The sequence below is a fragment of the Exophiala oligosperma genome (genome assembly GCF_000835515.1).
Source record: "Exophiala oligosperma strain CBS 72588 unplaced genomic scaffold supercont1.3, whole genome shotgun sequence".
Taxonomy (NCBI): domain Eukaryota; kingdom Fungi; phylum Ascomycota; class Eurotiomycetes; order Chaetothyriales; family Herpotrichiellaceae; genus Exophiala; species Exophiala oligosperma.
In genome coordinates, this window is record NW_015622820.1 from 548,116 (window position 1) to 573,792 (window position 25,677).

At 50.0% G+C, this 25,677-nt stretch overlaps 10 protein-coding genes across 11 annotated transcripts; 3 read left to right on the forward strand and 7 right to left on the reverse strand.

The window, feature by feature from the left end:
* Window positions 1–250: 250 nt before the first annotated feature.
* Window positions 251–3,632, reverse strand: PV06_03038 (uncharacterized protein). Its single transcript, XM_016403789.1, has one exon. It carries the CDS (start codon window positions 3,504–3,506, stop codon window positions 273–275), a length of 3,234 nt encoding a protein of 1,077 aa, XP_016264794.1. The 5' UTR covers window positions 3,507–3,632; the 3' UTR covers window positions 251–272.
* Window positions 3,633–3,905: 273 nt separating this feature from the next.
* On the forward strand, window positions 3,906–4,916 carry PV06_03039 (uncharacterized protein; the record flags this gene model as incomplete). Its single annotated transcript, XM_016403790.1, has 1 exon — window positions 3,906–4,916. The coding sequence occupies one exon, from the start codon at window positions 3,906–3,908 to the stop codon at window positions 4,914–4,916; it is 1,011 nt and encodes a 336-aa protein (XP_016264795.1).
* A 1,144-nt stretch (window positions 4,917–6,060) lies between these two features.
* On the forward strand, window positions 6,061–6,408 carry PV06_03040 (uncharacterized protein; the record flags this gene model as incomplete). The annotated part of the gene is made up of 1 exon (XM_016403791.1): window positions 6,061–6,408. One exon carries the CDS (start codon window positions 6,061–6,063, stop codon window positions 6,406–6,408), a length of 348 nt encoding a protein of 115 aa, XP_016264796.1.
* Window positions 6,409–6,924: 516 nt separating this feature from the next.
* On the reverse strand, window positions 6,925–9,303 carry PV06_03041. Of its 2 annotated transcripts, XM_016403793.1 has the most exons (3): window positions 8,347–9,303; window positions 7,299–8,259; window positions 6,925–7,239 (listed from the first exon to the last, which is right to left on the reverse strand). In XM_016403793.1, the coding sequence occupies exons 1-2, from the start codon at window positions 9,042–9,044 to the stop codon at window positions 7,503–7,505; spliced, it is 1,455 nt and encodes a 484-aa protein (XP_016264798.1). In that variant the 5' UTR covers window positions 9,045–9,303; the 3' UTR covers window positions 6,925–7,239; window positions 7,299–7,502. The 2 variants fall into 2 exon arrangements, with proteins under 2 accessions (XP_016264798.1, XP_016264797.1); XM_016403792.1 differs by having other exon boundaries at window positions 6,925–8,259.
* A 549-nt stretch (window positions 9,304–9,852) lies between these two features.
* PV06_03042 (uncharacterized protein) lies at window positions 9,853–10,575 on the reverse strand (the record flags this gene model as incomplete). Its single annotated transcript, XM_016403794.1, has 1 exon — window positions 9,853–10,575. The coding sequence occupies one exon, from the start codon at window positions 10,573–10,575 to the stop codon at window positions 9,853–9,855; it is 723 nt and encodes a 240-aa protein (XP_016264799.1).
* PV06_03043 (uncharacterized protein) lies at window positions 10,386–10,778 on the reverse strand (the record flags this gene model as incomplete). The annotated part of the gene is made up of 1 exon (XM_016403795.1): window positions 10,386–10,778. The coding sequence occupies one exon, from the start codon at window positions 10,776–10,778 to the stop codon at window positions 10,386–10,388; it is 393 nt and encodes a 130-aa protein (XP_016264800.1).
* A 3,547-nt stretch (window positions 10,779–14,325) lies between these two features.
* Window positions 14,326–15,545, reverse strand: PV06_03044 (uncharacterized protein; the record flags this gene model as incomplete). Its single annotated transcript, XM_016403796.1, has 5 exons — window positions 14,326–14,501; window positions 14,563–14,801; window positions 14,865–14,937; window positions 15,014–15,356; window positions 15,486–15,545. The coding sequence occupies 5 exons, from the start codon at window positions 15,543–15,545 to the stop codon at window positions 14,326–14,328; spliced, it is 891 nt and encodes a 296-aa protein (XP_016264801.1).
* A 1,275-nt stretch (window positions 15,546–16,820) lies between these two features.
* Window positions 16,821–18,660, reverse strand: PV06_03045 (uncharacterized protein; the record flags this gene model as incomplete). The annotated part of the gene is made up of 4 exons (XM_016403797.1): window positions 16,821–17,557; window positions 17,607–17,890; window positions 17,938–18,568; window positions 18,630–18,660. 4 exons carry the CDS (start codon window positions 18,658–18,660, stop codon window positions 16,821–16,823), a joined length of 1,683 nt encoding a protein of 560 aa, XP_016264802.1.
* Window positions 18,661–19,190: 530 nt separating this feature from the next.
* PV06_03046 (uncharacterized protein) lies at window positions 19,191–21,219 on the reverse strand (the record flags this gene model as incomplete). The annotated part of the gene is made up of 5 exons (XM_016403798.1): window positions 19,191–20,726; window positions 20,778–20,863; window positions 20,914–20,945; window positions 20,999–21,124; window positions 21,200–21,219. The coding sequence occupies 5 exons, from the start codon at window positions 21,217–21,219 to the stop codon at window positions 19,191–19,193; spliced, it is 1,800 nt and encodes a 599-aa protein (XP_016264803.1).
* Window positions 21,220–22,117: 898 nt separating this feature from the next.
* On the forward strand, window positions 22,118–25,031 carry PV06_03047 (uncharacterized protein). Its single transcript, XM_016403799.1, has one exon. The coding sequence runs from the start codon at window positions 22,576–22,578 to the stop codon at window positions 24,517–24,519; it is 1,944 nt and encodes a 647-aa protein (XP_016264804.1). The 5' UTR covers window positions 22,118–22,575; the 3' UTR covers window positions 24,520–25,031.
* Window positions 25,032–25,677: the final 646 nt, after the last annotated feature.

The following is a 25,677-nucleotide window of genomic DNA, read 5'->3' on the forward strand; positions in this document are numbered from 1 at the left end:
GCTGGCAACCACTTTCAGATAATCTTGTTGATGATGTCAACCAATTAGGGAACGGTCAAGGTGTATCGATCCGCACTCCCTCCCCCATTTGCAGCCTCACTGACTTGCAACATTTTCTTTGCCACTTTTATTTCATGTCATGTGCGGGACGCTCATGTCTATGCAACTTACGATCGAGTATTCTAGAGAGAATCAAGCAAGCCTACGCAGGGAAATAGTGTAACGTGGGACAGTTTTCTGAACATTATAGTACAGCACTCTAAGTCATTCATTCATTCATTACAAACGCACCTACACTCCGGTACAGGGCATATACGGTGCTTCTCGAACCACATCCTCGCATGCGCAGCGTGGCATCCGTGGGAGCACTTCAGACATAGGACCGTAAGCTTTGCCATTGTAGAATCCCATTGCCGTGCTTGTTCTGCCATTTGCACCTCTCTGTCAAGTTCTTGCTGTGGAGTTGCCGCCTCATCGACTGCGATGCTGGGCACATTCGGAGTCTCGTTCGTTGATTCTTGGATGGTAGGTACCGCGGTTCCTGTCGACGAATCCGTAGTTCCCGACCTCCTTGAATTGACCTGAGAATGTGGTGACGATTTCGGTTGAGGTGATGAAGTCGCTCTTAAGCTCCCAGAGCCTGTGGCCGGTCCGATCGTGGTATGTACGCTGCCAGACAGACTGGCACTCAGATCGACACCGCCTTTATTGCCATTCAGCCTTGCCTGTAGTGGCCCGTACCATGGCAAGTAGGATTCATCTGGCATTCCAAGCCAGAGATCGCACACCCCGCAGCGTGGTAGATGTCTGCCGCATTTTGGACAAACGGTGCCAATTGCAGCGGCCTTTTCTCTAGTCAAGGGATGCTGCTGAGTTTCTACCATCTTGTGACCTGGTGAGGTGTCCTCGTTAGTGCCTGCATTGTGGGTTAGGCTTTGTGCGCAAAAGCCACACACGAGTCGAATTTGTTGCTTTGCAGGTTGTATGAGTCGTCTTCCGCTTTCGTCCACTGCTGCATTCTGACAGGCTATATCAAACCTGACACGATCAAATCGCAAGTTCCAACCATTCATCATATGTCTGTATGCATCTTTCCAGCTGTCGAATTGGCGAACAATTTCATCGTCATCCACATAACGTGGAATGGCGGGACAAAGCGCCAGCACTGCAGTCTGCAAGTCGCCAAATCGCCGTACATAGCTGTTGAGAAGATCAAACGCGTCACGCGTGCCAATACCGGTGAGAATGATGCCTTCAGCGTCACCTTCAGTCAAGGCTTCTCTCCTCGCTTGCAAGATATACTCTGTAAGCTTGGAGTCGTCAAGATGTCGAAGCGCGACGCAGACTCGGTACTTGAGTGGAAGGGAATCTTCAGCAACAACGTGAGACCAGTCTCCCGTTTTGACAAAGGCGAGGATAGCCCGTGCGTATGGGTCGGTAAGCTCTTCAGCCAATGATGAGATAGTCTCAGCCCAGTCATCTTGTGCATCCGAATCGTCACCAGACGTCGCCCCTGCATCGCCATTACGCATTTTCTTCGAAGCACCCGCGATTGCCATTGCCAGCATCTTGTGGGATTGATTTGAGCCCCTTCCACGTAGGGCTTTGTAGGCCAGTTTACGGTCCATGGCAAACATTGCAAGTGCCGCGGCTTTGGTATGCTGATTCTGGCTTACCAGACGACTGGTTCTTGCCTCAAGCTCTTCATATGACCAAGCGAGGCCTATCGAATGTAAACACAATTGTCTGTTCGCTGGGTGTTTTGACTTGGTGCTCTTTATAGAGGGAATGTTAAGTCGGCGGACAAGGTTTTCGATGATTTTACTCGGTTTGTTAGAGCGTGGTCCCAGGGTTCTATTCTTGGTATTGATATCCTCCATCCAGAGGGCGTAGACCCCAAGGCGTGCCAGGTCAAAATTGTCCTGCGTCATATTTCCATTTTGAGATATCCTGGTCGCTCGTTCTATCCAGGCCCAGAATGATTGTAACCAATTTGAGTCGGAGACGATCGCCTTGTTCTTGGTCGGGTTGAGCAGATAGCCTGCTTGGCAGCGGACTCTTTGGGATGAGTTTAGACTGAGAAGGTGCCGAAGAGGAACGTCCTTTTCGTAGTATCCAAGATCCGAGTACCACGTTTGGTTCTCGAAGCTGGACATCTTCCCCACTCCAAGAGCCTTTTTCTCTTGACGGGTTTGCTTGATGGTCTGTTTGAGTAGATTCCTGGGCTGCGCTTTGCGTCGGATAGCTTCAATGGTCTTCCCGCAAGATGAGGCATCCAATGAAGAGTGCTCGAGAAGCGTGTCGCCCCTACACAAAAAGTCGAGATTTGCAAGGACAACCGGCTCGGGAGGAGGATTTGTTGAGGAGATTCGGATTCTTCCATCACCCGTGAGAGTCAGAATTTCGGGTTGCCCTAGCTTTGACGACGTCGTCATGAAGTCAAACGACACAATTCTGATCTTTTCATTCTGAAGAGAGGGATCGCTCGAGCACTGATTTGCGACTTCTTGGGCCCGATCAAGAAAAATATCTAGAGGGGCACTGTTTTCCCAAGACACATCGTTTCCGTTATCTTGCTCAGACTGGTGTGTCTCGTCCGAGGAGTCCTTACTAATATCGTAAACTTTGAGATTTCCAGTACTGGAAAGCACACCTAGATGCCCACGACGAGCTTTTGAAAATCGCAGGCTCCATATGGTGCCTGGACTTTCGACAACGTTCTTCAACTCCAAGGAAGCCTCTGGTTGCCCTGTTCCTGGACTTGGGCCTGCACCAAAACTCATGTGTGGGGTGCTGAGTCGACTGATCATTCGTCTATCCCAAACGCATATGGAGGGATCGCTAGTGGGATACGCAGAAGCGAAATAATTCTCATCAAGCCAATCTATGGCCAGGTTATGGACGCACCTCGTGGCGAACTGTAGGCCATTTCCTACTGATGGTTCTCTGAGGTCGTACAATCTGACAAATTGGCCTTTGACACCGGCAACTAAAAGCTGAGGGTCATCTTGAAAGAATTTTAAGCTGGTGATCGGTTCTCCACTAGCAAGTTTATGGAGTGGTTCGGAGTAATTCTTCGAAAAGCTTTTCGTTCCAGGTGCCGGAAGTCGTTGGTTGTAGTCCCAAACATTAAGACAGAAGTCTGTTCGGACTTTGTCCAAGCCTGCCGCCAGTAAATTCTGGCTGCTTAAAGTCACAGCGTTGCAAAGTCTTTGGCTTCGGACTTGGAATGATAACGAATCTTGATGACCCTCGGCAATGTTGATAAGAGTCGCTTCTCCGCCTGCCTGTCCAACAACCACGAGATCCTCGTTGACAGGATGCCAGTCGAAAGCGCGGAAGGCTGGCACTTTTGTTGACGTATGGATGGACTCATATTTAGTAGACTTCTTACTCTTCTTGGTAATATTGCATAATTTGAACGATTTCCCAGCCACGTCGACATATAGAAAGCGCTGTGGCGTGCCTGTATGGGAGTTCTGCGAGAAACGGATGGCGGTCTCCATAGCGATATCGAGCTCTCAGGACGTGGATTGGTGCGATCCTAGCGCCCACACAGATGTTGACGATGTTGCTCCATGTCCGGCTGGTCGAGAGATTCTTTACATCAACCTGAACATGGATGAAGAACGCATATTATGGGAATGGGTATTCTTCTTGCTGTTTGTATCTGCAGGTTGATGTTAACGCCAAAGTCGAAACGGGACTAGTGTATCCCATAAGGCGGTAAGAGGCGGCAGAATAATTTTATCGACTTGTACACTCATTCACGATTTTTGTCACTTTGAATCGTCATACTTGCCCAACACTCTTTTTATTAAATCTAGAGTTCTCGTTGATACTTTCCTGGATGCATGTCCTAGGGATACCATTCGCATTCCCTCTATCATCACCTCCTAGGCGCCATGGGCAAATACCGACCCACAAGTCAACGCCGAGGACCTGATACCTGGCGCCCTTCAGATCGAACATCCGGCCGTGGCCTTGATATTGGGCGGAACAATGACCGCGAACAAAGCAGCGATGGCGACCGTAATCCTATCCCTACTCGTGAAGAATCTAGGAGACTAGGGCCTGTCAGATCGGCCGTGACGAAGTCGACGAGGGAACGTCGAAACAACCCCTCCTCGCGAATTCACTCGCTTCGCAACCTGCTGGCAAGGGACACCAAGCTGCCTATGACGGTTCGTCAAGAGAAGGAACGGGAACTCGCTGCTCTGCTTCTAGACCAAAAGAAAGCCGAGGTCATCAAAAATGCTAGAAGTAACCTTCAACGCTATCATTTTGTGCGCTTCATGGAGCGGCAGAAAGCCACAAGAGCGCTCAACAAGCTTGTCAAACTGAGAAAGTCGCCCTCGTACAAGGACGAATACAAAACAAAGCTGGAAAAGATGATTCACGAGGCCGAGGTGGATGTCGCATACACTCAGTATGCACCTCTGGGAGAAAAATACATTAGTTTGTTCGTCGGAGGTGAGAAGAAAGAAAAGGGGATGAACAAGAAAGATTATGCCATATTGGACTCAACCCAGCGTGACGAGCTCCGGGCCTTTTCAGACGACGTGGCCCAAATCATTCGGTCAGCCTCCGGTACGAGACCGCCGATGTGGTATGAAGTTGAAAAGTACATGGGTGAGGGCGAGGACAAACTGAATGCTCTTCGAGATGGGAAGTTGACGGTGCAGAAAGTGGACAAAGAGCTTGTGAGTGTTGGTGGCAAGGAACAAGCGGCTCTGCGGAAGTTGCACCAGCATAAGACCGAGGCTAAGCCATCATGGCTCGACGATGACGGTATGATCGATCCAGCCGATCTAGATAGCGAGGATGAACAACAAGGGGACATTCAGATCAAACGAAACGACGATGATTCAGACGGCGACGAAGACATGGCCGATGGCGGATTTTTCGAACGCTGAACAAGGATGACCTTTGATGATGTTAACGACTTTGAGATACCCCAGATTAGAGAAGGCGAATGGAGTCGAAATATTGTTATACAGTGGGCTGGAAGAAACCTTTTTAAGACATGTCAACATCCCGAAGCTGGGGTTTACCAGGAGGTTCTTACTCCTTGACGACGCGGACTACTCGGATCGCCACATCTGTACAAGACCTGGCAGAATTGATTTTTTCCCTTTTGTTTCTGAGGTCATTTCGTCTGCACTGGTCATTCTCACTTTTATCTTTGAACAGAATTAGCTCTGCACCTCTCAAGTCGACGCTGCCAGCAACACTCATTTTCACACAAGGTAGTGAGCATGTCCTGGCTACTACGATGAATGACGGTGTCTGATTTTGTTTTAACTGTGATGATTTCCTGCTAAAGTGTCATCAATCATTCGTGTTTACAGATGTGCGTGACACATGAATCCTTCAAGTACACCAACAGGCAAGTCATTGATATCACCAGCTTTACCGGTGGTGGAGAACAGAAGACCGGGCAGGACATCGATGAACAAGCGCTCATGGATGAGTATACGAAAGACCAAACACCATCTCACTGTTGTTCAGGAGTACGATGCGGACCTTTGAAACGCAAGCGTGAGGGTGATGGTGTCATTATTTGCATTCAAGAGCTTAACGGGTGTCATGACTTTTTACAGGCTCATCGATCAAAACGGTATCTCAGATACCATAACTGTTTAGGTACCCAAAAGCGCCACAATACTCACCTCTGGTCTATCTGGTCTGCCTGTCTGTTCGTATGCCGGTATTGTTCTCACCCATCAGCCTCTCTCACCTTTTCTTTTTGGCTGAAGCCAGTCATGCCATACCGTCAACATCAACACCGATATTAACATTTGTTCTCGGGGAGGTGTCACCATCATGAAAGGGTATAAAAGAGGCAGCGGCAGCAGCTGTACAACCACTTTTACTCATCTACCACTACCACGTTCAGTATTGGTACTACTACTACTATTACCGCCCCTCTGCAATATCGGACTCTCTTCTCTGGTCTGGACTGGATACCCTCTGATCGACAACATCTCGGCCTGAGAACCGAGAGATTCAACACTGCCTCTTTTCCTCGTTTTACTGTTTTTGATTGGTTCATAAAAGATGTCCAACAATTCATCTTCGTACTTTGGTTCCGCCGGCGGCGGCGGCGGCGGCTACAACAGTTCCAGGAGGAACGACAGAAGCATCGACTCGTTGTACTTTGCCGACTCCCCGCCGCCCAGCCGATCCAGCTACAGCCAACCCGGTTACACCGGTGGCACCAACACCACCACCGGCGGGTACGGCGGCAACACCAACGCCAAAAAGGCACGAGAGTGTACCACCAGCAACTGGGGCGCCGAGATCGACCGACGATACCTGGCCAACACCTCCTCGAGGGACTTTGCCTACGACAAGTCGGACCCGAAGCACACGTCTTCCTACCTCTTGCCCGAGAAGAAGAGATGAGAGACTGACGCACGTTGGCCCCCCCTCTCCTCCCTGGAGGACAAAAGTCTCGGAGTTTGTGGCTCTGTGCGTTCTGGTGAAGGGGAAAGGCAGTGCGTTCTGGTGAAAAAAGGACCGATGGGAAACAGAGTGCTTTTTGAGGCATGGAGGAATGTACCGAGGTGTGGCGTGTACCTGAAAGGGGGAAAGGGAAGGGGACAGGACGGAAAAGGGGAAAACGACGACATGCTAGCTAGCGACTCGACTCGACGCTTGATTGACCCACACGTCCTTTTTTTTCTGTCTTACTTGCTCAACACCACGGGGTGAAACCCACAGAGTGAAACCACAGACACAACCAAAAAAAAGGGACAAATTGTTTCTACCGGACAGGGTCAGGCTGGAACTCCCGGGCCATGGTGGCCGGGGTATGCTGTGTTCCCGTGGGATAGCTACAGGTGCGGCTGGATGGATGGTTGATGGACCTTGGGCTTGTTGACCCTTCTTTTTTTTCTCTTTCACTTTTTTTTATTTTACCAACAAAAGAATGAAAAGACAAAAAGAGAAAAAAAATAGCCCCCTTGAATATCCTAGCTACACCATCTGATATGTGTGGGGAATCCAACCATCATGAGCTACTACTCTCTTCTTCTTACTGCTCGAAATTTGAACACACCTACTTTGCTACCTTAGGGAAGGAGTACTTATGGTAGGGTGTAGACATGGCAGCGTAATGAAGTCAGTGGACATACTGTGCTGTGCTGGACCTGATCCAATCTCCTTGTTCATCATCGCCCGTTCCCTTCTTCTTCTTCTTCTTCTTTTCTTTGAAATAAAGTCATCCAACTCGCACTCATTGACACGTTAGTCTGTCGTGTATCAAAAGGCTCCGTATTCGCACTCGACCATACCTCGGGCATGCATAATGCACTCAGGCTCCTCGCTCGTATAGAATTCCATCTTCTTTATCCAATGACCCCAGCAAACGCTTTCCGAATCTCGAGTTGGTCCGTCACTGAACATACCAAAGTGGATTCTGTGTTACACGCTTTGCTGCCGCATGCTCTTTCTAATTTTCCAGTTTGTATCTGAATCGCCCAGATATTCTTCGTCTCTCAAAGGACCCCCTGGTTTTTCTTGTGACATCCATCTGCGCACTCGAGCCTTCGATACGGCAAAGGTGGCGAGTCAAGCCACAGAGCGAACCATTCAAGTCTCTCAGTCGCCGCCATCACGATAAGTCTCCCGCAAAATCCACATTGGCGATTCGGCTTCTTCGTCAGTAGATCCAATTGATCAAGAACCATCTCCGACGTTCCTTCTGGCATGAGACCTCGAAAGTCAATCTTTTGCTTTGGATCAAGTTTGGCGAGTCGTCGAAGTACGGTCTCACTGAGGCATGGCACCCCAGACGCCTCGTTCATTTCCGTCTTTCGAGGCATGCCGAACTTCGACTTCGACTCCGGCACTTGGATCTCTCGCTGATAATCACAGGAGCTAAACGGTTTCGGCTTCCAAGGGTTCCCTGCCGAAATCAATCTGGTCAATTTGTGGCTCATCGCCAGAACGACAATTTCAAAAGGCAACTCGGTCAGCTGATTTCCCGCAATGTTCAAAGTTTCTAGGTTGACGAGGTCCCGGATTCCAGCAGGGATGGATGTTAAATTGTTGTTTCGCAGCGACAATAGCTGAAGATTCTGAAGCTCTAATACCGGGGCTGGAAACTTTGTAAAGAGATTATTCGCCAGGTAGAGGCGAAGCCGAGGCTCAAGGTCTGTGCCTGTATCGAGCATGCCCGGAACAATCTCATCTTGCTTGGCCAAGGTCTGGAGAGAAGTGATTTCTTCAGGCAAGGAATCTAAAGATCTTCCCCTTTACGGCAGAAGGAAAAGTAGTTAGTAAATTGTGTCTCGGCATACAAGTCCATGGCAAAACTATCCCAGACACCGAGGTACTTACGACAGATCCACGTCCTCCTTTCCCATATCGAGACACTGATGAACAATCTCGAGTACCTCGCGATGCTCCTTTGACATGGGTTCCAGAGGCGTGACCTTGAGTAGTGTTCTCGTCTTGGGGCTGACGCTGTCGGTTGTGGGTTGGAAATCATCTTGACCTCTACAGTGGTCCCCGGCTAGATTCTCTTGTGCCCATGATCTGAATGGCGGCCTCTTCTGCCTTGTCATCGTGTTGTTGTTGTCGTCTGCGTGTTCGGCTTCGTACCCACGGGACTGATCCCTCATCAACTCGTCCTCCAAAGTGAACGAGTCACTGGACAACGACAAATCATGATCCTCGCCACTCTCATCTTGGCTCCCCATGAAGATGCCCGAGTCAAAGTTGCGCGTGAATTCACGCTTCTGTCGCGTGCTCTTCCGGCGTCCCTCTCGGGCGGGGTGCCGATCCCACCATGATCCCTGGAAGGTGCGTTTCTTGCGTCGACGGTCGGTGTAGTTTTCGGCGCCGGGCGCCTGTTCGTCACTGGAGAAGAGGGCCGGGTCGCTCGACGTCGCCGGCACGGTAGGCTCGTCGTAGACCTCGGCGGCGCGTGCTCGCTTGCGGGCAGTAAAGAGGAGCGACTGGCGAGGGCGGGGGGGCGTCTGAGCTGCTATCAACGCGGACTGAGGGATAGGAGGTAGGTCGAGATCGTCCATCATGACAGAGCACTCGGAAGAGTCGACTCGGGTAGTCAAAGTGAGAGGGGATCGGCGGGACAGGATAGGCTGGAGGGGGCGTGCCGGTTGAACGAGAAAAAAAAGAAATCAAAGTAATAACGAGCGACGAGACCTCAACGGGTCAACACATGAAATGACGCAAACTCCCAAGGGGGAAGATATGTTCGGTGGTGTACCGAGTCATGGTGGTGATGGGTGGTGGTGTTGTTGGAGGAAAAGAGAGTGAGTGACGTTGTTTGAGGGAGACGCGTCGAAAATGGAGCCAGTGTCGCGTGTCCAGCTTTTTGACAAGACGTGTTTCGATGCCGCCGTTGGGTTGTTCGACAGGGATCATCTACGCGGAGGATTCTATCACTTCCCAAAAACTACCGAGTACAGTATAGCCGCCCGTGGTCGTTTGAGGACCATGACACCTGCTAGAACAGTATGGAGTTTGGAGTACTCTTATATACTACTCTGACTTTATATATACTCACTCGACCTACTCTCTAGCTACATGTAGCGAGTGAGTTTTTTTTTTTGACCAGGCAATTTTTCATCGAATGGCCCAAGTACATGTTCAAATCACTCAAAATCAGTGGGAATGACTTCATTGTATTGATCGATACCAGCTATCAGCTATATCAAATCAAAAACAACAGCCATGATATAAATCCCACCTCCAGACGAGAAAGCTAGAATGAATTTCGCTTGCACGCTTCAACAAAAGAATAATTCAATCGTATCGGTCGTACTCAAAATGCAAAAATCATTATACACACACAAAGGCCCCTTTTCCTTCCTCACTCCCTCATACGATAAGGATGAAACTTCTCCTGTTGTTTCCACCCTGGAACTTGTGCAACGCCAATTGCATCATGCCCCCTCGAGAACACACACAAACACAGACATACCCAACACTTGTGGGGGTGTGGTGGTGAGTCCTCCTTCTCTTCTTCATCAGCCATCGCGTCCCAGGCGATACAACAAATAAACATCTCTCACAACCCCTCTCCGACACACTTTTCCTTTCCCCTCCAGTGAAACCAAAAAAAAGGTCGGCTGCGACCTCCTGGACACCCCGTCCACCCAAAGTGTCTCGTTCGGGCGCCGTCCAAGAATTGAAACGAGAATGGGTGTATAACATTTGTCGATGAAACTTCATAAAGGTAGGCACCAAGGCGAGGAGCAGACTGGTGCTCGACTCAAGCAAAGAGACTTTATTGACACAGTCAAAAAAAATGAAGGACAAAAACGAAAGAAACGAATTTGAAAACGTCGACCGGACGCTGAGCATGTCGACGGGTTGCTTTAGCTGATAGCCAATCAGAGCTTGTGTCTCGGTCATAATGAACCCCAGACCATGGCGGCGGCACCTGCGAGGGCGGCCACTGCGAGGTTGATCTCTTGGGCGCTTGCGGCACCGGTCGCGGTGGCGATCGACGGGCTGCCGGAGGCGACTGAAGAGGCGACCGTGAGGGTCGGCTTGTTGTAATCGGTCGCTGATGCCGTGGTGTGCGCGGTGCTGTTCCATCCAGTCGGGTGGGAGATGGTGGTGGATGTGGTTGCGTTGGCGTACATGAGGTACTTGGTCACAATTTGCGTGGTTGACATGGTAGCTGTGACGGTGACCGTGGTTGTGTCTGACGACCAGTCTCCTCCACCGGGCCCACCTGCGAGCACCGATGGTGTTGTCAGCGCCAGCAAGGCTGTGGCGAAAGCTGTTGTGAAGCGCATTTTTGATAGTACTCGTCAGAGAGGTTACAAAAGATTGCGGTTCGGGATATATGGTCCTCTTCGATAAGAGTTCGTTGGAACCGCGACGGAGCGAGTTTGCGCGATCTTGCTATGGTGTCGGCGACAGAGTTTGTGTGTTTGTGGTTGTTTGTTGTTGTGACTGCCTGAGTGAGCTCTGCTCGAGTTGTTGATTTTGAAACGAATGCGATGCGACTGAGAGGGAGCTCAGTGACTCAGGACGATAGCCAAAGGTGCTATCTTGCAGAACCAGACTCTGGGGTCAAGCAAAGAGGAGAAGAGAGGTCCAGGCGAAAGAGAGAGAGAGAGAGAAAGAGTAGTTGGGAAGCACAAGCGTATATGTGGCGGCCGGGAAGCATTTTCTGATGGGTACTCCGTCCCAGCAGGTGTTCTGCGAAGGCCCGCCTACCTTTTGATAACGGTGGAGCGCTGGCCTGGCAGCACCATGGGCCATGGTCGCCTCGACAGTTGGTGAAAATTGCGTTTGTTTGGGAACGAAGCGCCGGTCACAGTCCAACATCGAGACGATGAGCGACGACTGGCTCGAATTACCTGATTTCGCTGGGATTGCAGCTCCGTTGATCGTGGAGAAGAAGCGAGAGTGGACCGGCATGAAACACCATCGCTGACTGGCCTGTTTCGAGCCATCAGGGCCTGTTCCTGGTCCTGTCCCCCGCCGCCAGCCAATGCCAGCCATGCCAAATTTCCCGACAGGCCGCTAGGGACGTCAAGCGCCAGATTAACCACGGTGCTAGCAAGGATGGGTCGAAACCAACGAGGTCACAAGAGAAAAATTGATTTGAGCAAGCAAATTCAAATGCGATTCGTTTGTGATTCGTTCCTGAGCCGGAGAGAGGAACCGTCTTTCCTACGGAGTAAGGCAAAGGATAACCACACGTACACACGCACACCGATCCCCTCGGCCCCTGACAGGACGGGCAGCAACAGATGGAAGAAGCCAACAGGGCCACAAGTTGTTTATTCGCGAATTACTGTTATGGAGCAGTCAACCGCCTATCATTGCTGGCACTTTCGGTTCGGCCCAGGGTGCATTGACATAACGGAGTATGGAGTGCTGGCCCTTTCTTCAAAGAAGTGGCTCAGAAACCACGCAGAGCCGCCAGTGTCACTGTCTGTCAATCTCTTCACCAAGAAAACGATGCCCAACAGAAAATAATGGCTTTGCCGGGGTGCCAGATCTGCCGCTGACGTCGCACCGCAGAGAATCTTCTTGCGACTTGCAGCTCAAACCGAAGTAGATGTTAGAATTTCTTTGGTTTGGTTTGTCCACGGAGGGAATCTTTTCACTTGCCGCCAGGAAACGTTTGTGTTGCTGGTGGTTACCTAGGTACAGAACCAGCGAGGAGGCTCCGGTAAGAATTATTACATGGGTTCGTTGTTTGCACCATACTAGACTCTACTGTATGTGTATCCATACTTGAAACTCCGAGCGATTCTGGTGACTGCGCTGGCTCTTCATCCTTTTTTTTCCGGTCCCAAATGCCGGGCAACAGGTACCGGAGTACGATTAGGGTAAACCCACCCAGGACATGAGTACCTACATAGGTCGCTCTCGTATTACTTGATGTACTCGTCAACAGCTGTGCCATGATCATCCCGTGTACAGTACAGGATAGTCCCAAGCTGTGTTGTGGAGTAAGGTTGACGGGTGGTTCTACTTCTTGACGGTCAATTGTTTAGTCTGTGCTCCAACCATGCAAAGTCTTCCCTCCAAAGTGAGTTTGGGTTTGGCGCCATCATTTTTGCGCCGGCGTCATTTGGTTCGTTGAGCGCAAGAGAAATTGCCTCTTCCAGGTCAACAACGAAATCCGTGCGACGAATTTCGCTGCAAAGGACACCTACGAGTACCGGATACTATCGTTGTACAGTACGGCTCCCTATCGCAACTACCGCTGTCTCCAGAGATAAAGATGAAAGGTATGTTCGAGAAGCTCCCCAGGATTCGATGGTCGAAGCGCGCACGGAATATTTCTCATTAGTGTGGTGTAGAGGGTCTCGATTTGTTGCTTATCATGGTCTCGACCTCTTCGTCGCAATTGATCACATAGCCTTGAAAACTTCGGTAAAAGCAAAGTATCGTTCCACGGTACCCGAACACAAAGGGGGTTCGAGAGTTGATCATTGGAAAATGTCATCAGCGATAAGACATTAATAGCAGGGACGACGGTCCAAAATCCAGAACTAACGCCATCTCCAGAACTTCGCTTCGTAGTGGTCGTTTCTAAACCCCCATGGCTTCCCGTGGTTCAATAATGCTTGTACTCCGTATAATGTACAATACAATAGGAGAGATTGTTCCCGTGAGTCAATCCCTAGGGGGGGCTTTAGATGTACATTTGTATCCGTACAAACGTATTAAACTACTCAGTCCGGGAGTTAAAAAAATAATAATGGAGTAGCTTTTGTTAATCATCAACCCAGCAACGGGAGACCACATGTACAATACTACTCTCAGGTACTGTACGGAGTATGTACGGAGTATCCCCAAGCGAAATCAAAAATCGTAATCTTTTTCGTAACTCTTGCCTCTTCCTTCTTTGTTCTTCTACTCCGTTACTCCGTTCTCCTTGATAATGCTGGGGGAGAACTCGGGGGGTTTTCAACTCGTACAATAAACTAATGTAGTGAGATTTGATTTGTGTTGAAGAGAAAAAAGATCATCACACCTCCCAACCCCCTCCCCCCAGTGGTTCGTCATTCGACATTCGATGAGACGGACCTTTACTCTCCTGGAGGGAAATGTGTTGTAGATCATTCGCGCGGACACCCTCAAATTCCCTCCTGCAAGCACTTTCCGCTCTCTCGTTCTCTCCAGTGACGGAGAGATACACGCGAGGCGAGGAGAAAAGGGGAAGAGAAAACCTCTCTCACTCGCCGTCTCCTTCACCCCGAGACTTGTCGGTAAGCCAGAAGTTTGCCGGTTCATACTGGACAAAGATGTACTCCGTAAAACTTCCCCCGAACTCTTACTAGCGTCGTGTCGTTCCTCTCTGAGACACGCCCGCCATTGCCAGCCACTCTTCTCCTATACTCTGTACGCACGGACTAGATCCGAAGACCAATCCTCGTTGTCGGTCTGTCGGCTGGAAAACAACTGGTGTGAAGGTCCCAGGTATGAGTGTTCACACGTTCAAATGGCTAGAATGAATGAACATGAGAAGGATTTCCTTGAAGTCCAAGTGCTCGTGAAAACAGAATATAAATGTCAGGTACGAATCAATATGAGCTGGCTCGAAGATTAATTGTAGTATTACGGGTTACTTCGGTATCTCTAATTACTCCATGGGCTTGTCGACGATACCAATTCTGCCCAACATGCAACCTTTCCTATCATCTCTCCTCAATTCATCAATTAGCTCCTTACTTGCTTCCATTCACTCTAAACTTTCAGTTGTTCTCTTCTGGTTAATCTTCTTGTAAACCTGTATTTCAGGCGCCCCTAACATGGCCCGCCGTAAATGACAGCTAAAATGCAGAAACCATTTTCCCCGAGTGCATCGATCATATCTTACGCAGTTGCAGGCTGAATTTCACCTTCATGCTCACCAGTAACAGCATTGTCGTGGTGTCGATGAGTTTTCTCCTTGTGACTGGACGGGCTCGTTTCTGGATCTCGGATCGAAATTCCAAGTCGTTCAACCTCGATCGAGCGATGTCCCCAGAGAAGAAGCGCTCCGAAACCAGCTGTCACACAGTATCAGCAACCCTCCACAAAACGGCCGGGAATGTCTCAACGAATACTCACGTTTGGCCAACAGGTCAAGAATGCCGTAAAAGACTGCTTCACCGTCGCTAGAAATGACGTTTCCGCCTTCAGATAATCCCCAGGCAATGGGATAGAGGAACCAGAGCGAGATTGTCCACACCCCACAGATGGTGAACGTCTTTGATATATCTTGACCGAGTATACGGGCGTACGCGCGACCTTCAAATACCACCGTGTAGGCCACAAAGAGGAATGCGACGCAGCCAAACACAAAGAAGCTGGCCCGGAGTCAACGACGAGCACCAATGTGAGTTTTGTTTTTGGACATCATGGAAACTTACCCAAACTTGTAGCTGGACTTGACAAGAGCCCCAACTAGGCCAGTGACGACCATGACCTCATCCATCAACACAACTGTGGAAAGTGTCAAAAGAGATGTATGAATATTAGGGTGGAACACAGAACATCCCGCTTGGATGAATGTACATACCATACATGATGGTGGGAGTCGGGAGGCCACATGTCAACAGGAGATCGGCCAGCAGCAATGGTGTGGTGATTGCCCAGTCGATATATCTCACGTAAAAGATCTGTCGCATATTCCCTGATACTTTAGGGTCGCTGCGTTCGAATTCGACCTGAATGGCCGTCCATCCCAGATTGCTTCCCATGCAAAAGTAGGCAATCGAGGCGACGAGGGTGATCGAAGCCGTCAAGTAATGGAAGATTCTTTGCGATCGGGTTTTCTTGAACGACAATGCCATGAAGACGAAGGTGCTGAAGCCCATCGCAGCACATATCGCATAGTAGAAGTCTGAACCGGCGGTGGTGATCTGTACACATGTTAGATAAATTTGTGCCAGAATGGAGAATTACAGTCCAAGGGTGCAAGCGATCCCAGTATTGAGGCAGGGCAATGTTTTCCCAAGCATGAAGTGCGGATGCTCTTCGAGCGGACTTACATGGTTATTGGTCGTAACCGTGTTTTGCATAGGATTGGCTTTGAGTGCGTCGTTGCCCATGTTGGCAAGTCTTGGATCTATACGACCCGGGTATGATATTATGTGAAAGGGGGTGCGTGGGTTAGTATCTCTGAGAGAAAATGTGAACTGACCTGCCTTTGTTGACGACGTCCAGCTCCAGAGGCCCAGCCCAAGAGGTACCTGATTTATACTCGAGGCCGGACCACCCTGAAGGACGAGTACATGACGTCGACTCGGAAGCACCCATTTCCTCTTTTCACCAAAAGTCCACTATCGAGGACAAAGACCTCTCGAGGCGTCACAGATCGATGACCTACCATGCCGCGCATTCCGCAAATCCTTGAGCCTGGCAGAAGCTTGTCTTGGAAAAGCATTCGAAGTAAAGTTTTACAATCATGCCTGTGCCCAATATGCCAGTTTTAGGCGCTGCAAGGCATGTACATGCCGACATTGTCAAACTTTGAAAAAACACGGTGATAGTGAAAAGTGTTGATGTCACCAACCCCAGACATGCGGTGCAGCAGTACGAATACATCGCACAACAACCCGTGATTCATCTGAATGGGCCCGAGCTTCGGATCATGCGAGTTCTGCAATATTGTGGGCGCATTGTACTCGCATGTGCCCTGGGACGTTTCGATATACCCGGATCTTCAGTTGTCCTCGAGATCCAAAACTGTTAGATGGGGTGGGATGTCAAATGTGTTTCCCACCTGAAGTTCTCCCCAGAGGTAACGACAATACTTAAACTGGTGTAGTGGGATTCGGAATACCCTACCCGTAACAGAACAACAGCTACAGCCATTGAAGGGTGCCATCTTGTCTAGTCACATTCTTGTTTGACTTTTTGCAAGCTCACAAGACCGTTGGAGATGACGATGGAAAAACATTACTGCAATCACTCAACTCGGTCTCATGATGGCGTAACATCGAGGCGACAAGAATAGCCATCAGGAGGAAGTCTAAGAAATATAGAATCAAGGCACAACTCTGATGTTGATTTAGTACGATCTTGTTTGATGATCGACCACGTTGGCAGACATCTTGACTTCGCCCGAGTTCATCAAGAGCCCAATGAAATCGACGTGGATCGATTTACATCATCACGGCAGTTCCCAGAGAAAAAGCTGCTGCTTTAGACTGTGGCTGACGGCAGGCGCCGGTGCCAAAGATCTCGGGACGAACACGAGTACGAGGTGGAAGCGACGAGATCTGGTGGGTCATCGATGACATCGTTGATAGTCACCAGTCATCATGAATCGGGAAGTCATCTCGTCAATGTTCGTAAGTTTGTGAGCAAAAATAGCATCTCTATCATGCACGGATATACCTCAAGACATAAGGCAATGTGACTGCCCAACAGACCATGAGGAACAACACCACTAGAGGTCCAAGGGGGATTGGAGGCCTCGCCACCACATCTAGATTGCTGACTATCCTCTTTTCATGACCCCCAGGGGACCAAGGCTTGACCATGCCTAAGTCGTCAAGAATCTGACCGGTTGTGATTTTGCTACCGGCGAGGACGATCGGAACCCCAGTCCCGGGATGAGTACTGGCGCCAACGAAGTAGAGGCTTTTGATCTGATCGTGCTTCGTGCGTGGTCTGAAGCTGAGGACATTGAAGAAGGAATGACTCAGTCCCAATATAGCACCTTTGTCGAGATTGAAGCTCTGTTTCCACGAAGCGGGCGTATTGATTACCTCGTCGACAATGTGAGATGCCAGATCGGCTCCGGTCCTCAGACGTACTGTTTCAATCACGGCATTTCGTGCCTTTGACACCATTGCCTGCCAGTCTTGTGCATGTTGTGGATTTAATCCGCGATCGGCCTGGTTCTCTAGTAAATGCCCGCAAGGTACGAGAACAACGACGGTGTCTCGGCCGCTAGGGGCCGCACTGGGATCAACTCGCGAAGGAACGTTGACGTAAAAGGACGGCTCTTTGGGTATCAATTGTCGTTTGAAGATGTCGTCGAAACTGTCTTGGTATTCGTCGGCCAAGAAAACATTGTGCGTATGTAACTCGGGGATAATTTTGTCCATGGACCCTTAGCACGTCAGAAAACCTCTTTATGCTCCAGATCTAATCCGACTCACAGTAAAATGATATGCTGGAACAGGAAGCTTGCTTCTTTGAGAGGGACTTTGCTTTCTGTGATGGTGGGAGGAGCTCATTGTAAGCGTAGACGAGATCGGCATTGACCAGAACGACATCGGCATTGAGAATTTCCCCCGACGCCAGCGTCACTCCAGTGGCGCGACCAGAATATCGATCGACGTTTACATGCGATACTGGAGTTGAGAGCCTGTACTGCACGCCTAATCGTTTGCCTATTTGGACCAGAGCGTCAAGGACTTTATGAAAGCCGCCTCGAGGATACCTTGAACCGGGTCAGCTCAGGGCCACGTCAAGACCACATCATCTTACCAGATACCCTCTGCGAGCTCCGTGTACTGAAGTAAGCTGTAAGTACCTGGTGCTTCGAACGGACTCATGCCCATGTACATGCTTCCGAATGTGAATGCCCGCCGTAGTCTCTCGGTCATGAAGTATGTGGACGCGCGACGCCAGATGCTTTCAAACGGGTGGAGAGCCAGCAGATATGGCAGGAAGCTGGGTCTTGCCAGATGCAGAAGACTTGTGAAGTTCTTTCTCAAAACATGGACAACGCTGGCCTCATAGTGAACATGGGCCTCTTGCATCCATTGCAGATATCTCTCGAAGCCATCCTTGCCCTCCCACTTTTCGATGGTCTTTTTCATGGCAGCCACATCGGTCGATAGTTCGATGCACTCTCCATCACCAAACCACACGTTGTAATTGGGCTCGCATTTGAGCAATTCAACCCCCTCTGCTTCGAGCGACGTGTCTAGGTCGATGAACGCTTCGCGAAAGAGGTCGGGAAGGAGGAGTAGTGAGGGGCCTTGGTCGAACCGGTGGCCGTCTCGGCGGATGAGGCTACACCGTCCACCAGTGAAGTCGTTTTTCTCAACAACAGTGACACGAAAGCCCGCCTTTGCAAGGCGTGCTGCACTCGCAATGCCTCCAGCACCGGCTCCTACAAAGTGGGAGTCAATGACAATGTCGGACCAAAGGTAGGAAAGCCGGCTGGTACTCACCAACGATAACGGCAGTCTTGGGCTTTTCCATGACTGTGGTCGCAATCTTCAACAATACAGAGACTGAAATCAAAAGAACAAATCGTCGCAAGTGAGCAAAATCACAGGGTGGAATGTTCTTGTATTTCCGAAAGTCAATGACAACATGACTCTAGCCAGCGCATTGGCGCTTTAGGCGCCCTCCATCTGCAGCCGGCTGTTGACATACTTGCCAGATTCGGCTTGAGGACTGCTAAATTTACAATGGGTTTAATGGCGTGAGAAGATATTTATCGAGGGCGGAAAGTTGACACCACGGCTTCAAATGTTGAAGCTGATAATGTCTACGGGATACGGAGTACGGGAGAATTTAGTTCAACGCGTAGGAAACGTTCGCGCCGATCTCCCCGCATCCGCGGAAACAGCAACAGCCAACCCCCCTGTAACGATGCCAGCAGCACAGTGCAGTGCTCGCCTGCATCGACGCCCTGCATGAAGCGCGAGCGACGCCTCCAACTACCTAGAAATTTCTTCCTGTTAGAGCCAAGGTATCTCGCGTTAGGGTTCATAGCAACGTTTTCATCACACTGGGCCCCTCCATCCGGCCATGGTCCTCCATCCCACCCAGACTCTTCGGGATTTGGGCACACTCGCTCGTCCCTTTTTCCCACCACCGGCAAAGTCCAGTGGTTGTCCATGATTCATGCGGTGCCGCAATACCCGTCCTATTTCCATATAGCTCTCGACTGCAACACGAATGCCACTCCGAGCATACGGAGGCAGCTGTTCGATGGCGTCTCGGTTTTCAGCATAAATGTCAAAAGCTGTGTTCAGGATCTCTTCTCGGAAGTGTAGGACTTCTTGCTTTTGTGCAGTAAGTGATGAGGTAGAGGACTTGGTAAACCATTCATCGGGAATGTAACATCTCCCGACTTCGGCGTCAGTTTGCACATCTCGCACAATATTCACGTATTGCAGCGCTCGTCCCATTTTTGTGCCGGCCGCAACACATTTCTGTATTGTATCGGAGTTGGCTCGTTTGTCAGGATCGTGTTCGTAGACCAGACTGAGACATAATTCGCCAATTGTCGCTGCCACACACGTGGCATATCGCTCGAGATCGCTAAAGGTCTTGATGGGAGGATTCTCCTTTGCATTTTTGGCGAAAAACTCCTGGTCTATTCGAAATCCTTCCAAGAGTAAATACAGGGGTTCGGAGGGTAGCTTGTCCGAGGGTAAGAGCACAAGGATGGATTGCGCTTTTGGCGAGAAAGGCGCCAACGCTTTTTCCAACCGTGCCTTGTCGCACTTTGGAGAATAGATGGTGTCGAGGAAGTGGGTGAAATGAGTGACCCACATGTCTGCCTCTTCTGCAGAAGGCGCGTCGTCAATTAGATCGTCTGCCACTCTACAGAAGGCATACAGCAAGATGAGGTCAATTCTAAGGCGGCCGAAGAAGACTCCAGACGCGAGATAGAATGAACGACTTTTTCGTGCAAGCACCGTCAAAGCGGTCTGCAGACCATCCAGGCGGCCGCTGTCGTACTTGGATGTTGGCAAGAGTAATGCTTTGATCAATAGCAGAGGCGAGGGGATGCCGGGGACCACTGGAAAGTGCTGTGGAAAAGCATCCAAGATTGCAAAGGCATTGTCGCAGGCGACAGAACCCCAGACGACTAGAGTGTTTGTGATGAGGAAAAAGACAGCTTCCTCGATCTCAAGGTGAGGCCAGACATGGATTCCCAGTTTTGTTCCCAGCTCAATGGACCATGTCCCTCGACGGAGAGCCAAGGTGTCGACAATCCAAAGATAAAGAGTCGGCAGGGCAATGATCAGCCACGTCTTCGTCCACGGCAAAAGGAGAAGTAATTGATAGGAGAAGGTCCAGAGCATCAACATCACAGGTGCCGCCCAGGCAAGGATCAATCTCATATAAGTGCCTTCGGGATTGCCACCCCGCAACAAAATTGGCACCACAGAGGCTAGAGTGAGAATGATCTGACCTGCCCTTTTCCATGGCAGGAGGGCAGCACCGGATGTATCACGGGAATCTGCCTCGTTGCGGAGGTATGTTGCCGTGACGATGGACTTGCTGAGCAGGATTTGTAGACATGTCGTCTTCGTAAAATGGTCAGGATGGCAAAGAGCGAACCAATGGGAATAACTTACAATGTAGGTTTGAATCACAAAGAAAAAGAGCTCTTCTGCAGGGATATCCAGAAGCTTTGGACCTATTATGACATCTGCCGGGTATGCTGGATGAGGTCAGACCACTGACGAGCGAGAGACACTACATGAAACGTACTCCAAACCTTGGTTCTAATAAGATACGAATCCCTGGATTCTGGGTTAGATCGTTATAGGTTGAGTGTAGAAGTCTCCTGACATACCATGGAATGGTGTATGAAACTGCAACGACCTGCAGGAAGAGGATCTTGTAAACATCTCGCCGAGTGAACAAGGGACCCAGAATTATCGTCAGAACTATGGCTAATGGGATGGTGTAAATGAGGTGGCTGTTTTGAAGATCCCGGATGTCAGTAGCTATAGTCACCATGAACTCCGAAGGGTGATTGCGAAAGCGAACTTACACCAGCGCATAGTCGTACATGGCGCCGATATGACGAGAATACTCTGTCTCCCTTTGCGAAGCAACCTCGAGAGACTCATGAATCGAGAGACACAGGAGACATGGTAGGAGACATGGCCATTGATAAACGTAGCAAGCAGGTCCTCAAGGATCGTCGCTCATTGAAAGCCCACATAATATGCAAAAATCGAAAAAGAGGTGAAAGTGCTGAGCGAGATCTCGGAAGGAGTGGTCAATGAGCCAGCAAGTCCGCTAGGAACTAGGAGACGCAGAGCAACCAAATGAGTAGTTCCGAGAATGGGGTCTTTATTGTAAGGTCAGGAAAGAAACGGGACACCGGTACTCGTACCTATGTAACTGACAAGTGGCAGCTCGCAAGGTGGTGAATTGATAAGGTTCTGTTGGTTTGGCATGACGCGAAGAGTCTCGAGGCAAAGAAAGCCACACACCGTATCGAGTTAGAGCACCTCGGCAAGGCTAGGGCAAGGCTCTGAAGGCGGCTAAAAGCAGCGAGGCGCAGGGAAGTGCAGGCATGTGCAGGCATGTGTACTCCGTAAGTCGCTGCGTGACGTGCCGCTCAACGACAAGTGCTTGTATGTACTCACTCGTACTCGTACTCGTACAGTCTATCCGTGCATAGGTAGGTTACGGTGGTACTGCGTAGGCGTAGGCGTAGGCGGTACTGCGTAAGAATGCTAGCAACTCGTACTCCCTCCCGTACTCCGTACAATTGCCAGCACACATTGCGTCACGTAGTATCATGCACGAATTCATGCACGTCCAAACATGGCGTCCACAAATCTCGATTTCTACTCGTGGCATCATCGTCATTCTCCGCTTCGCCTGCAAACCGACTCTATCGAACCGAGGAAGCTTTTGCTTCCCTGAATTTCCTACTTGGTCAATTGATGAACTACATCATGTGGGCTCCTTGCCCATCCGTCCGCTAAGACCCTCACTAAACCTCACTACCGATCCTTCTTGACATGTGGGAGTATCTGTTTCGTCGATTTTCACTTCATTGATAACGAAAAGTGCGAATTGTGGAATGCCTGCGTCTTGTTGCACGTTGATCTTCCGCCCTTCCGCATCATTGCGACGACGTGTCTCTCTCAGCTTGGTTCAATCCCTCCTCACAACGGATCAGGTCAATGCTACCCCTCTTTCAATATGCAGGACTAGCCACATCCAAGTCACCACGACCAACAATCGGCACTTCTCAAGGCTTCTGGGAAAACCGTAGCGACTGACACGACCGGGTCGACGGGCAAGCAGACGGCCTCTCCTTCATCCAGCAACTTCAACTTCGCCTCGTCCGTCTCGATCCCCAATGTCTAAAGTTATTCTCGTTGGGACCTCGTGCCAAAGATCTTTCCAATGGCGGGCTCCGATGCTGCGAAGCACAAAAAGGCACAACCGCACCCCTATCTTAGCGGCAACTTTGCGCCGGTCCATCAGACTGTGCCGTTGACACCATGTACCTACACAGGCACAATACCAGAAGAGCTCGTGGGAGGGGAGTATGTTCGGAATGGAGGGAATCCCGTCTCGAACGAGGACCTCGGCCGGGATGCGCACTGGTTCGATGGAGATGGTATGCTGAGTGGAGTGACATTTACCAGAACGACCGATGGAGTCCAGCCTGAGTTCGTCAACCAGTATGTTTTGACAGACATCTTTTTGTCCACCATCGCGTCACGGCGCTTGCGTACCCCTCTTTTGCCCAGTATCGCTGCGCTGGTCAACCCGCTTTCGTCCCTGTACAAGGTCATTTTCCTGGTGTTTCGGACCGTCATCTTTGTGATCCTGTCGTGGTTGCCGGGCTCGACACAGGTCATCAAAAAGATCAGCGTCGCCAATACCGGCATCATTTTCCACGATGGCCGGGCTCTGGCCACCTGCGAATCAGGTCCGCCCATGCGAGTCAGCCTTCCAAGCTTGGAAACCATTGGCTGGTACAATGGTAAGAGAGCAGAAGGCGAGCCCGGAGGCGAAGAAGGCCCAGGCTTCGGAGGTGAAGGCATACTCGGCTTCATGAGGGAATGGACGACTGCGCACCCAAGGGTAGATCCCCGGACAGGAGAGCTGATACTCTTCCATTCAACCTTCGCGCCACCGTACGTCCATTACTCAATCATTCCTTCTACTCACAAACCCATCGTGTCGACAACACCATTGGAAAGGCCGACGAGGCTGCTAAATGCTCCCATCCCCGGGATAGCATCGGCCAAGATGATGCACGACTTTGGTGTTTCTTTCAACCACACCGTCATCATGGACCTACCGCTGTCTCTTGACCCCCTCAACCTGGCCAGGAACATGCCGGTAGTGGCCTATGACCCCATGTCAAAGTCTCGATTTGGGGTCTTTCCGAGAAATTCGCCAGAGCTTATTCGCTGGTTCGAGACCAAGGCTTGTTGCATATTCCACACCGCCAATACCTGGGACGATCAAGTCATTAACAAAGAGACTGGTCGAGTGGACACGATCAGCGTCAACATGCTGGTCTCTCGATTGACGTCGGCTTCGCTGGTTTTCTCGGCCGGTAATGTTGCCGCACCGCAGCCGACAACCCTCAACGGCACCGAAGAAGAGGAACAGTGTCGACCGTATTATTATCAATTTGGCATGGATGATTTCAGGTGCAACCGGATCAACCACCAATTTGCCTTGAGTGCCGTTCCCTTTGAGTTTCCGAGTGTCAATGAAGAATACGTCATGGGACGAGTCAGATACATTTATGGCTGTTCAACCTCCGAAGGCTCATTTGGCGCTGCTCTCGGCAGAGCAGTCAAAATCGACTGCCTGGTCAAAGTCGACGCGGAGACCTTGATCAGCCGAGGAAAGAAAGACCCGAGTCTTGTCTCGGTCACTGGATGCGTAGACATGAGGACAATTCCAGACATTATCAGCGCCGACAGGAGCAAAGAGGATCCGATCTCGGTGTTTCAACTGCCACCTGGATGGTACGCTCAGGAACCTCGCTTTGTGGCACGTCACAATGGTGAAGGCGAAGATGACGGGTGGTTGTTGACCTACGTCTTTGATGAATCCCAGTTGGATGAGGATGGCGAGTGTCGACCTGATGCCATCAGTGAACTGTGGATCATTGACGCAAGAGACATGACTACCATTGTTGCTCGGATTCAGTTGACCCAAAGGGTCACTTATGGTCTCCATGGCAGCTTCATCACTGAAGATCAGATCAAAACTCAAAGACCTATTGAAACGATTCGCGGCATCAAGGAACTGGATCACCTCAAATCGGAGGGTGGTCTCTGGTCAAGGGCCAGAAACCGACTCGAGGGATTCCTCGGATGATCTACCTACCTAGTTACACAAAGTCCAATAAATAACCCTAGACGACGACAGCCGTCTTCTTTTTTTCTGATGTGGTGGAGTGGCTTTTTGGGGCGGGTTTTGATTCGTTTTCCTCACAACAAGAAATTCAGTATTGATAAACGGAGAAACTGTATAGATTTAAGAATTATTCCCGCAATGCTAAGGAGGACCTATTTTGTGATTTTGTGAGTCGGTAAACAACAGCAAAGCGCTCAGGATGAGATGTATTTGGGTCATGTTTCGTTCATTTCTAGCAAGAGGTCTCGGCCAATATTCGTCCTTGCAATGTCCCTGTATTCTCTTTCGGTTCTGGCCGAATATGCGTTTGAGGGCCTCGAGGGTTGAAGGAGAGAGAAAAAAAATGAGAACTTTGTTCGTGGTGACAACGAAAAGTCGGTCAACCCTGGAGTAGATATCTACCTACATACCTAGTAAGTAGTATGGTACTTAATCTGTGCCCCCTTAAAGGCCCTGGAGGGTCAAAGATTATTATTACTGGAAAACAAACCAAAAGAAAAGCATCATTGGGATACATTTGGACAGCACAACACAGCCATATATAATAGTGTGAGATGTAAGGTGTGAGATTGAAGGAAAAAAAAAACCAAAGGGTGTAAGCTGCTGCGTCATTCACAGAGTAATCTCCAGGTAAATACTACCTCTGCTTACCTCCCAACCACCATTCGACACATGCTGGTAAAGAGCCTATCATGATGCGTTACCTAGGGTATCTATGCATGAATGCGCACGTCTCACACACTATCGCTCATCTGTTGTTTTTGCAGTGACAATGCTTTGCACATGCTGTGTGCCGTGCGTCGTGTTGTCGTGCGCCATGTACTGTACACGCCGTGATATGGCTTGTGTATCAAATATTAGTACAGACTCACGTATGTGGGGGAAAAAGATCCTCTCTCGCATAAGTTCCGGTCGTGTTGGTAACAACAGCATGACGACAATATCGTTGTCGTTGTGTTCGAGAATAGCAGTGACTTGGAAAAAGAAACTTGTTTTGGGAAGCTCACCTACCATTGGTACTTCGGTAAGGATTGGGAATTTGACCGCCTTGATACACACAAGAAAATTAAGAGGAGGTACTGTAGGGGGACCAGCCAGCCAGTCTGACTAGGGTAGTGT